Source organism: Hemitrygon akajei, chromosome 9 (genome assembly GCF_048418815.1).
Source record: "Hemitrygon akajei chromosome 9, sHemAka1.3, whole genome shotgun sequence".
NCBI lineage: Eukaryota > Metazoa > Chordata > Chondrichthyes > Myliobatiformes > Dasyatidae > Hemitrygon > Hemitrygon akajei.
Genome location: NC_133132.1, coordinates 46,889,552 through 46,902,151, shown reverse-complemented (window position 1 = coordinate 46,902,151; position 12,600 = coordinate 46,889,552). Strand labels below are relative to the sequence as shown.

The window sequence follows — 12,600 nt, the reverse complement described above, 5'->3', positions numbered from 1 at the left end:
ATCTCGATATTAACCACCTCCTCAAATTATACCATTGCACTTGTCTTATTTATGAAGTCTGCACATGCAATTATAGTATTTCAATGCTGTGCATCAGATAACATCCTCCAAATTATCCCATAGCCTGTTCATTATCGGATCTGTCAAGGTATTTGCATCTGACTCAATACATCTGAATCTGAATCAATGAATTTGAATTTTTTAATGTAGCATTTAAAATGTGCAGTAATTAATAAATATACAAGTCATAAGCTCTTTCATCTGAGTTTTACAAATATCAGGTGCATTGTTTACAGGCCATTGAAGTTCAAGGGCAATTTTCTTTATTAATGTGCTTTATATTAGCTGTCAAAGTGGACTGTTTGACACTTAATTGTGAATTCTGTTCTTTCATAACGTCAACCTGAAACTGACTCTAGAAACTAATATGCCAGAGAAACAAATGCACACACACACACACGTACATACAAATAATAGCATAGAAAAGTCCATTTATTAGAATGCACAAAACAACAAAAAACATTGCATAAAAAGACCCTTTGAATTCTGTTTACTGTTAAATCAGGACAGGTCACCAATGTCAAAAAATAAATTCTTATTAATTCAGCATAAAAATAATGGAAATACTCTTGTTGGAGACCTGTAGCTACCAGTATCTCTGAGTTCTGTTTAAACTCCTTCCACATACACCAAGGTACTTGATATTTTTCCTTCTGGTTCAACCCGCATTCTGTCATAGAAATTACTGACACAGAAAATGCTGGAAATACTCAAGCTGTTAAATAATATTAATAGAGCAAGAGTAGTTAACATTTTAAGTCAGAAAATAAACATCACAGCTAGAAAAGCTCATGTAACCTCTTTCAATCCACATTAAAAGTAAATGCTATTTGCCTTTTGCAAGCAACTTGACCTGCTGAGTATTTCCCATATTTTCCATTGATACTTCAGATTTCTAGCATCTGCAAAACTGTCTTTGTTTCAGACTACAAGGGCAGGCAGTTTGATTACCAGTTTTCTATACTCCACTACTGTGTAAATGTTTGCAATTATATCGAAGGGCAAATATGCAGGATTGTAATTAGGACTACATTAAATCTCACAATAGAAACAGGCTGAACAATAGAAAAAATATTTTGTAGCAAAATTGTGACCAGGGAGCAAATATTAGTTCTGAATCAATTAATAGTTTGAACAATTTTGAATAGTTGAGCAATATATTTGAAGAAAGGTCAATCTTATTAATGAGATGCAATCAAGATCACATCCCTTGACAAGAAAGACAATGACTTGTTTCTGTAATTGGTGGTGCTCTAACAGTACCCCTCAGAAACTAACCATTTTAGAATTGGATGTCCTATTTAATTAATAGGTTTGGAGACATTATCTATTTTCCAATTAATAACAGACAATACTATGAACAGAGTTGTAACACAAGGTTCTTTTAGTAACCCACACGCTGCAATTGCATTAAATATTACATCTGTTTTGAAAGGACACTAGGTTCTTTGAAGATGCCACATTCCTCTGAGCGACCTTTAACTGATTTGGCCCAACAGAAGCACTGTATATTAGCACAGTTCTTTGCACAGGCAGACTTTAAAACTGTGCTCAAAAATATTGTTTATCTTGTTCCTTCCAATTTGTAATCACTCAGAATTTTTTTTCCTCAATAGTACAAATTCTTAATAAATAATGAGAGAATAAGGTAGTACTGAATAGTTTGTTGATTGTTTAAGATGACTCAAATTTATAAAAGAAGCAGATGGGTATTCTTGCATCCTGAGCCTTCAATCTAATACATATCCAATATTCCTTGAGAATGTCAGTTGCTTCAGTCACTTAGAATGTATCTAAAAGCACTTCTCAACGAATTTGAAGACAATATCTCAAGAGTCCTGATGCCAGGTAATTCCAGGAAATCCCATCAGTCCCACAACTTGATCTGTCCGTCCCAACCACATGTGATGACTTTTGATGTTTCATGGGGATGCCAGATTGCACTAATGCAAACTTTATCATGTGCTTTGATTCGACTGTAAAGTTTGGTTGTCTTCCAATCCCAGATGTTCAGTTTTCCATCAGCATCACCCGAGGCAACATAACTATTCAAACAAAAGAAAGATTTAGAATGTCAAGCAAAGTGTGGAATAAGGATATCAACCTCTAGATTTGTTAGGTAGTGGATTCCAGGACTTTTACTCAGCAACAATGAAGGCTAGATGATGAAAGGTAAGGTGATAGACTCTTTAATTTAAAGTTCGATTTTCTATGTAGCCCTTTACTGGCTAATTCTGTACTTTCCAAGTTCATTCAGTCATTCAACCATTATTTATTCCATTGCTATATTTGTTTCAAAGAACAACCATTTTCAATCAATTACTTCCATTCAATTATTACAGAAACAATACATTGTGGCTCAATTATTCAAGGTACTTGGAGTGCAGAAATTAATTTGGAGACACAGATCTGAATTCCTGAACCATTTACATGCAAAGAATTATAAATTTGGAATAAAATGCTAGCATATGTAATGTTAAGAAACAATAAAACCATGAAATTGTTGTTAAAACACATCTTGGTCACTAATGGCTTTCAGTGAAGGAAATCTGCCATTTCCATCTTATGTCATCATGTGTATCTTGGCCAACAACATGGGTGACTCCCCTCTGAAATATCCCAGCCACCAATTAAGTTCAGTGAGGGATGGATAATAGAAACATGCACTTTCCTACAATCACCACGATTTCCAGGATAAGGAATAAAATTCCACCATTGTAATTCGTTATAAAAATGTACACAGCTTTTACTCTTTTTATTTTGCTAGAGATATTTTCACAGGTCGTAAGTGGAAAACCTTTCAGGATTATGACCAGAACAGCTGAAATGCGACTTGCTGTGGGTAGCATTACTCTTTTGCAACTCCTTACTTGGTGCTTCATCTCACAAGTTTGGGAGCTTTGGTAAATTACGGCACATCTTGAAGAGAGAGTGTGTGAGTAGTGGGTGCCAGTACAAATCATGAGTCAGAGTCTTAGTGGCACAGAGGGATGTCACTGAATTCATAAAGTCCATGCCTGCTTTCTACAAAGCAATACAATGAATCACATTCTCCTGCTCTGTCTCCAGGAGTCTGCAAGCTAATTTCCTTCAAATTACTATACTTTCCCCTCGCAAATCTTTAATTGTTTTGCCTGTTTCCTCTGGACCCTCTAATCCTTGTATAATTAGCTAACAGGAAAATACTTCTTTGTCTACTAATATACAGCATAATGTTTCCTCAATATCCTTGACTCCAAGGAGAACAATACTACTTCAACTTGGGGGTTGGATAGGTACATTGCACTGGGATGTCACAGCAATTATGGAAAACATGACTAAGGGAGGGACAAAGAAGGTAGCTTGATGTTTTAAGGTGTAGGTGTTTTAGTTGGCCATGGAGGAATTAAAATATGAAAGAAAATGTAGAACTTGAATGGGTCAAGGACAGTGGAAGCAGACAGACCAATTGTCTTTGCTCTTGCCTTGGAGATGGAGGCTGCCATTTTACGAAATGTTCTACGTTCTTCATTTTGTGAGCTGAAGTTGGTTGGCTTTCTGTATTTTAAAGTAGACACAGTGATGCTCCTCCAGGTAATCTACTGGACTACAGATAATCTCCAAACAAGGAGTTATTTGCAAGGTGTTCTTTGGTTAGTAGAATATGCAGTTTGTGACTGTTGGGGTGTGTCTGCCCTGAGTGATTCAAACTGGTTACTGATTTTAAGCAAAGGGCCATAAAGATGGCAATAAGTGGATGCTGGCTTGGACCAGACCCAATAAAAAGGCGTTCAAGGTGAATCAGGTGATATACAGCCAATGACACTGGAATGCAATATTTGAATTGGTAAGGAATGAATATAGAAGCAGACACTGAGTACGTCAGCTGTGATAACTCCATCGCAAGGAAGAACCTCCATGCCAGCGACTGGGAGAAGAAAGGATCGATTGGCCAATGGAGATCTATTTTGGTGTTATAAATCGGAAAAGTGGTCTGAGTGGGTATTGGTACAAAGGGAATAGTAGACTTCATGTTTTAAATTGTTGGCCTGGGATCACCAGAGTTATGTTGCTGTTTGTGCAGAGATAATAAAGTTTGAGCTTTGAGTGAATAAGAATTACGTAGCGAGTTAAACTCGAGTTGCGGTGGAATGGGAACCAGAGTGCCAGAACAGATAGTGGAGAGGTTGTGGAGATGTTATAAGACCTCAGAGTCAAGATTCAAAAGGTTGAGCATGATCCAACTAATGTTCTGAGCTGCATATATTTCAATACAAGTAGTATTGTAGGAAAGGCAGATGAGCTCAGGGCATGGATCAACATATGGAATTATGATACTGTAGCCTCTAGTGAAACTTGGTTGCAGGAGGAGCAGGACTGGCAGTTCAAAATTCTGAGGTTCTGTTGTTTTAGATGTGACAGAGCAAGCAGGATTAAAGGAGGAAGGTTGACGTTAAATGTTAAAGGAGGAGGGCTTTTAGGGAAAATGTCACGGCAGTGCTCCATCAGGACAGACTGGAGAACTCATCTTGTGAGGCTTTATGGATGGAACCAAAGAATAAGAAAGGTATGACCACATTAATGGGGCTATATTACAGACCATCCAACAGTCCATGGGATTTAGAGGAACAAAGATGTAGAGAGATCACAGACTGTTGCAAAAAACACATGGTTGTTATAGTAGGTGATTTAAATTTCCACATATTCACTGGGATTCCCATACTGTAAAAGGACTAGATGGAATAGAGTTTGTCAAATGTGTTTAGGAAAGTTTCCTTAATTGGTACATAGGAGTCCCAATGACAGAGTGTGTGATTCTTGATTTGCTTTTACCAATGAGACAGGGCAATGACAGAAGTTTGTGTAAGGGGAACTTTGCGTCTTTTGCATCTAGTGATCATAATGCCATTAGTTTCAAATATCTAAAAATATAGGTTTCGTCCATAGTATGAGATTCTAAATTGGAGAAAGGTCGATTTTGATAGTATCAGAAAGGATCTGTCAAGTGTAGATTGGGACAAGCTGTTTTCTGGCAAAGGAGTACTTGGTAAGTGGAAAGCTTACAAAATTAAAATTTTGAGAGTACAAAGCTTGTATGTTGCAGGGGTTCTGGCAGATGGATTTAAAATGTCGGTATCTACGGGTGAGGTGCTGGAGGATTGGAGGATAGCTCATGTTATTCCGTTGTTTAAAAAAAGGCTCCAAAAGTAATCTGGGAAATTATAGGCTGGTAAATTTGATGTTGGTAGTACGTAAATTATTGGAAGGAGTACTAAGAGATAGGATCTACAAGTATTTAGATAGACAGGGACTTATTAGGGAGAGTCAACACAGCTTTGTGCGTGGCAGGTCATGTTTAACAAATTTATTAGAGTTTTTCAGGAGGTTACAAGGAAAGTGGATGAAGGGAAGGCAGTGGATGTTGTCTACGTGGACTTCAGTAAGGTCTTTGACAAGGTCCCGTGTGGGAGGTTAGTTAGGAAGATTCAGTCGCTAGGTATACATGGTGAGGTAGTAAATTGGAATAGACATTGGCTCAATGGGAGAAGTCAGAGAGTGGTAGTGGAGGATTGCTTCTCTGAGTGGAGGCCTGTGACTAGTGGTGTGCCACAGGGATCAGTGCTGGGTCCATTGATATTTGTAATCTATATCAATGATCTGGATGATATGGTAAAATGAATCAGCAAATTTGCTGATGATACAAAGATTGGAGGTGTAGTGGAAGAGAGGAAGGTTTTTAAAGCTTGCAGAGGGATTTGGACCAGCTGGAAAAATGGGCTGAAAAACGGCAGATGGAGTTTAATACAGACAAGTGCGAGGTATTGCACTTCAGTAGAACCAATCAGGGTAGCTCTTAACACAGTGAACAGTGGAGCATTGAAGCTTGCGGAAGAACAAATGGATCTGGCAATATAGGTCCATAATTCGTTGAAAGTTGCATCACTAGTTGATAGGGTCCTGAAGAAAGCTTTTGGCACATTGGCCTTCATAAATCAATGTATTGAGTACAGGAGATGGGATGTTATGTTGAAGTTGTATAAGACATTGGTGGGGCCTAATTTGGAGTACTGTCTGCAGTTTTAGTCACCTACCTACAGGAAAGATTAAATAAGGTTGAAAGAGTACAGAGAAAATTTACAATAACGTAGCTGGCTCAGGAGGACCTCAGTAATAAGGAAAGATTGAATAGGTTAGGACTGTATTCTTTAGAATATAGAAGATTGAGTGGAGATTTAATGGAGGTATACAAAATTATGAGAGGTATAGATAGGGTAAAAGCAAGCAAGCTTTTCCCATTGAGGTTGGGGGGGCTACAACTGGAGGACATGAGTTGAGGATGAAACATGAAAATTTGAAGGAAGACATGAGGGGAAACCTCTTCACTCAGGGTCATGACACTGTGAAATGAGATGCCAACATAAGTGGTGCAAGCAAGCTCTATTTCAATGTTTACGAGAAGCTCTGATAGGTACATGGATGTTAGGGGTACGGTCCAGGCGCAGGTTCATGGAGGTGGGCAGTCTAAATGTTTCAGCATGGACTAGATGGGCCAAAGGGACTGTTTCTGACCTGCATTCTTCTATGATTCTATTTTCTATGAGAGAGGAGCTGGCCAAAGTTGATTGTGGTAGGGGGTACTACCAGGGATAACAGCAGAACAGCAATGGCTGGAATTTCTGGGGGAAATTCAGAAGGTGCAGAATAGATACATCCCAAAGATAAAGAAAGATTCTAAAGGGGCATGACTGTGGTTAACAAGGGTGGTCAATAACAGCATATAAGCTAAAGAGAGGGCATTGAATATAGCAAAAAATAGTGGGAGTTGGAGAATTGGGAAGCTTTTAAAAACCAACAGAAGGTAACTAAGAGAGCTAAAAGCAGAGAAAATATTAAATATGAAGGAAAGATCACCAATAAAATAAGGATACCAAAAGATACTTCAGATGTAAGCTGGTAAGGAAGGCGGGCTCTGTCGTGGGCACAGAACTGGAGAGTATGACATCGGTAGCAGAGCGAAGGGCGCTGAGTAGGCTGCGGTCAATCATGGAAAACCCTGAACATCCTCTGCATAGTACCATCCAGAGACAGAGAAGCAGCTTCAGCGGCAGGTTGCTATCGATGCAATGCTCCTCAGACAGGATGAAGAGATCATTACTCCCCAATGCCATTCGGCTTTACAATTCAACCGCCAGGGGTAAGATATGTTAAAGTGCCGGGGTTAGGACTGAGCTTAAGTTACCATTCAATGTATTTTAGTAAACTATTTAAGAACTTTTTAAAAGCTATTTATTAATGCTTTTTGAGAGGGTGATTTTAGATGCATATCATATTTATACTGAGTTAAGTATTGTATGTAATTAGTTTTGCTACAATAAGTGTATGGGACATTGGAAAAAACGTTGAATTTCCCCATGGGGATGAATAAAGTATCTATCTATCTATCTATGTATAAAGAGTAAAAGAGAGATGAGAGTGGGTATCGAACCACTGGAAAATGACACTGGAGAAGTATTAATGGGAGACAAACTTAATAAGTAATTTGCATCAGTCTTCACTGTGGAAGCCATGAGCAGAATGCCAGAAATGCAAGCGTGTCAAGGGGCAGAACTGCTATTACTCAGGAGAAGGTGCTTGGGAAGCTGAAAGGTCTGAAGGTAGACAAGGCACCTGGAGCAGGTGGACTACAGCTCATGGACTGCTCTGAAAGGGGTAGCTGAAAAGATTGTGAAGACAATAGTGATGATCTTTCAAGAATTACTAGATTCTGGAATGGTTCCAGAGGACTGGAAAATTGCAAATGTCACTCTATCTCTTATGTTCTTATGTTCACTCTTTAAGAAGGGAGAAAGGCAGAAGAAAGGCCAGTTAGCCTGACTTCAGTGGTTGGGAAGATGTTGGAGTCCATTATTAAGGATGAGGTTTTGATGTACTTGGAAGCACATGATAAAATAGACCAAAGTCAGCATGGTTCCTTTAAGGGCTATTAGGAGGCAAAGAGCAGGAATAAAGGAGGCCTTTTCTGGTTGGCTTCCAGTGACTAGTTTTCACAGGGGTCAGTGTTGGTATCATTTCTTTTCATGCTATATATCAACGATATGGATTTTGGAATTAATGGCCTTGTTTGTGCACAATATGAAGATAGGTGGAGGGGCAGGTAGCGTTGAGGAAGCAGGGAGTCTGCAGAAGGATTTGAACAGGTTGGGAAAATGGGCAAAGAAGTAGGAGATGGAATATAGCGTAGTGTATGGTCATACACTTTGGTACAAGGAATAAAGGTGTAGATTATTTTCTATATAGACAAAATTTAAAAATCAAAGGGGCAAGGAGGCTTGGGAATCCTTGAGCAGAATTCCTAAAGGTTAACTTGCAGGTTGCGTTGGTGGTACGGAAGGTAAATACATTGTTAGCATTCATTTCGAGAGGACTAGAATTTAAGAGCAAGGATATGATGCTAAGGCTTTATAAATATTGGTCAGACCGCACTTGGAGTATTGTGTGCAGCTCTGGGCCCCTTGTATAGGAAAAGATGTGCTGACATTAGAGAGTCCAGAGGAGGTTCATGTGAAATGATTCCGGGAATGAAAGTTTTAACATTTGGGATGCATTTGATTGCTCTGTGCCTGTACTTGTTGGAGGAGAGAAGGATGAGGGGGGAATCTCATCGAAACCTATTGAATATTGAAAGGCCTAGACAGAGTGGATGTGGAGAGGACGCTTCTTTTAGTGGGTGACCATGACCAGATGGCACAGTCTCAGAATAGAGGGACGTCCATCTAGAACAGAGATGAGGAGGTATTTGTTTAGCCAGAGGGTAGTGAATCTGTGGAATTCATTGCCTGTGGAGGTAAAGTCACTCAGCATATTTAAAGCAGAGGTTGAAAGGTTTCTGATTAGTCAAGGTATCAAAGATTACAGGGAGAAGGCAAGAGAATGGGATTGAGAGGGTTAATAAATCAGCCATGATTGAATAGTGAAGTTGGCTTGATGGGCCGAATGGTCTAATCCTGTTCCCATGTCTAACGATCTTATAGAATTCAAGTACGTGGTTCTCTGGAAGTAGAGACAGGGTGGTGAACAATACTTTTGGCATGCTTGCCTTCATAAGTCGGGGCATCCAGTATGAGAGATGGGACGTCATGAAGCGGGTTACAGGATGCTGATGAGCCCACACGGGAGTATGGTGTTCACGTTTGGTTGCACTACTGTAGCAAAGATGTAATGAAAGACTGGAAAGATTGCAGAAAAGATTTACAAGGATGCTGCCAGGAGCTGAGGGACTGAACTGAGGGAGAGGCTGGACAGCTAGCATTTTATTTGTCGGAACATAGGAGACTGCAAGATGACCTCGTAGAGGTGTATAAAACCATGAGGGGCACAACTAGGGTGAATGCACTCAGCCGTTTTACCCTCAGAGTTGGGGTATCAAGAACTAAAAGGGATTAAGGGTTAAAGTGAGAGGGGAAATATTTAAGAGAAACTTTATTTTACACAAAATGTGATATCTATATGGAATCAGCTGCTAGAAGTGGTTGAGGCTGGTACAGTGCAACCTTTAAAAGATAGTTGCACAGGTGGAGTACATGGATTGGAGAGTTTATAAAGGAAAATGGCATTAGCTTGGACGGGAGATCTTAGCACGGACCAATTGGGCTGAAGGACTTGGTTCTGTGTTGTATGACTCTATCAACTTCACCTTGTAGTGACAATCCCTTGTCCATAGAAATAGTCTGATAAATCTTGGCACCCTCTCAAGGACTTCCCTTCCTAACACCTTTCCTTCCTAACCTTCCACACCCTTCCTAACATTAAGTGACCAGTAAAGGATGTACTACTCCAGTGGTGGCCTAACAAAGATTTATAAAAGTTCAAAAAATCTTTGTTGCTTTTATTCTGAATCTCTCTATTGATGAAGTGCAAAATATCATACTGCTTGCTATCTACTTTCTCAATATGTCCTGTTGGCTTCAGGTTGTGAATATCAGTCCCTTGGTCCCTCTGTTTTGTACATTGTTTAGAAACATGCGATTACATTTAGCAACAAATACTCTGATGGACAAACTCAGTAGGTTAGGCAGAATCAGTGGGAGGAATAGAACTGTCAATACTTCAAGTCAAAACCCTACATGAGGACCCAAAACTCCTTTCTTCCTGCAGATGCTGCTCAACCTACTGTGTTCCTAAAGCTGACTGTTTGTTGCTCCGGATTTCAGCACTGCTGTCTTTGCTACCTCCTCTGTCGTTAAGCTCCGCTCCTCAAGAAAGGATTGTCTCACACTTCTGTGTTAAATTTCATTTGCCCAGTTAGCTAAACTACCTATGCACTGCTGTAGTTGATCAGCTTTACCATTTGCCACACCTCCATGAGGACTTTGCCCTGAATATCACTGAGTTTCTCGAGCATTGTTGGAGATGTATTCATTCACCTTGATAAGTTGAGAGTACTAGATTTGAATAGGACCATTTAAAAGCAACAAAAAAAAAATCAGAATTCAGTGTTCCAAAAATTTACAACGAAGCAACTTACCTCATGTCAGGTGAGAAATCCACCTGACAAGCATAACCTGCCACCATGTGGCCCTTAAAGATCTTTTTCTTGTTCAATCGGAATCTGTTTTGAGCTCCAAAGATTAGAATTTGGTTATCCATCGATTGACATGCCAGCCATTTTCCTACAAAAAGAAGAAAGAAAAAGAATCTAGTTTGTACACCAGTTAAACACTCCATAAATTCCCTTTTAGAGTTTAAGCTTGATTTCAGATTCAGGAGTATCTGAGATTTTTACCTCCTGCTTTTTATATTAAGGAAATAGTTCTTATTGCTGAACTAACTTCCTGACACACTGAGCAATGGAACATGTACTAAGTCTGCAGTTCCCACACAGGGAAGATCTGTATCCTGTCAGATACACAAGGCAGTTTCTTCCTTGCAGGAAGGAAATACAGGATGTTAACTAGGCTGACCTAGTGCAGCTCTCTCTAACATCAATTACAAGCACAGGTACAGGAGCAGAACTCACCACGTAGGGACAGTGGGTAGAGAGAGGGATTGTGAGGTAGAGAAAAAAAATTACATTTTTAATCTAAAATTAATTCACCTGGACAACATTTTGGATTTTCTGCTCAGAAGTAGCATTAACCACAATAATAATAATTTTTGATTCCTGCCAAAGGGTTTCAGCTCAAAACGTTGTCTGTACTCTTTTCCTAGATGCTGCCTGGCTTGCTGAGTTCCTCCAACATTTTGTGTGTGTTGCTCGGATTTCCAGCATCCACAAATTTTCTCTTGTTTGTTAATAATTTTTGATTTAATGGTTGAAATTGTGGTACAAACAATCAATGATTTGCAAAGATATTTGAGTTTGATCTGTCTTTTAAACGAACAGCATCAGCTACTATATCAGGTTAGGCAACAGATTCTTGTGTAAGAACAGATAATTTTTTGCCTCTGGTTTCAATAAAGTACATTTATAGTAAAACACATCTTGTCCACGTGTCATTCTCAGCTATAACATAAACATTCGTATAAACTGTCAATGCAAACTGATCAAACCCATCATTCATTTTTTCCAATGGTGATGTTATAGCATCTACCAAACCGTCAGACTGTACTCCAGAGAAATTCCTGTTGCAATCAACTACCAAGCGTTCCTGTTCCTCAAATCCTTCCTTAGGAAAATAGGAAGCAAAATACAGTGGATTCTGTTTAACTGGGACAGCCGTGTATTTGGGACAAATCTTAAAGAACAAAAAGCAATCAAGAAAATTGCTGGGATTCCCTTTGTTTATCTGACACACTATGCCGCTTAAATGGGGCTGGAGACCGTTGCTGAACAGGTTCCAACTAGTGTTCGGCGCACGCAATTCTGTGGTCATTAGACACAACATCATGCTTGAGTGAACAACTTTTAAATTAGCATCCGTTGCGTGTGCTCATGTGCAAAAAGCAGTGATTTTCATTACTGATAGTTGGAGCAAAATAAGCAGTAAGAGAATTCCGAACTGTCTTGCTCACTGCACTTTCAAGCATTCAGGCTTGGACATGCCAGAAACAGCTGGGAGTGAAGATGAAATGATTTTACTTCATCAAGATAGGAATTACAAAGAATTTGAAGATATTTTCAATGACCTTGAATGATACAATGAAAATGAAGATTTGGAGGATGAAATTGTCAATAGCATTGTATGAAGGCAGTCCGTTATCTGACAAGGTGTCTGCACTGATTTTGTTCATTGCATACACTGGATGAATTTTATAGTACTGTAGTACTATTGAAGTCTTCTAATTTATTCTGTATTTCATTTAAATGCATAATTTGTTACTCAGTTTGTCTTTTTTTAAATACCTTTTTAACTATTTCTATTACACATTGGCTAATTAGGTCAGCCGATTAATTGGACCAAAACATATCCCAATTAACTGGAATTCACTTATACTTCAATAACATACATCACAGGCACATCCCTCCCCACATTAATACTAGTTATAGAAGGTGCAACCTCAAGAAGACAACATCAAAGATCCCTACCATCTGGGCCACGCTATTTTTGCAACAACTAGCAT

General features: G+C 39.1%; 1 protein-coding gene across 1 annotated transcript in view; it reads right to left on the bottom strand.

Moving 5' to 3' along the window:
• Positions 1-465: 465 nt before the first annotated feature.
• cdc40 (cell division cycle 40 homolog (S. cerevisiae)) overlaps positions 466-12,600 on the bottom strand; it is a 120,213-nt gene continuing 108,078 nt past the window's right edge. The window contains exons 14-15 of the mRNA XM_073055902.1: positions 10,565-10,709; positions 466-2,105 (exon numbers count right to left, since the gene is read on the bottom strand). Of these exons, the coding sequence (XP_072912003.1) occupies positions 1,928-2,105; positions 10,565-10,709 (323 nt within the window). The 3' untranslated portion in view covers positions 466-1,927. The remainder of the gene's footprint in view (positions 2,106-10,564; positions 10,710-12,600) is intronic.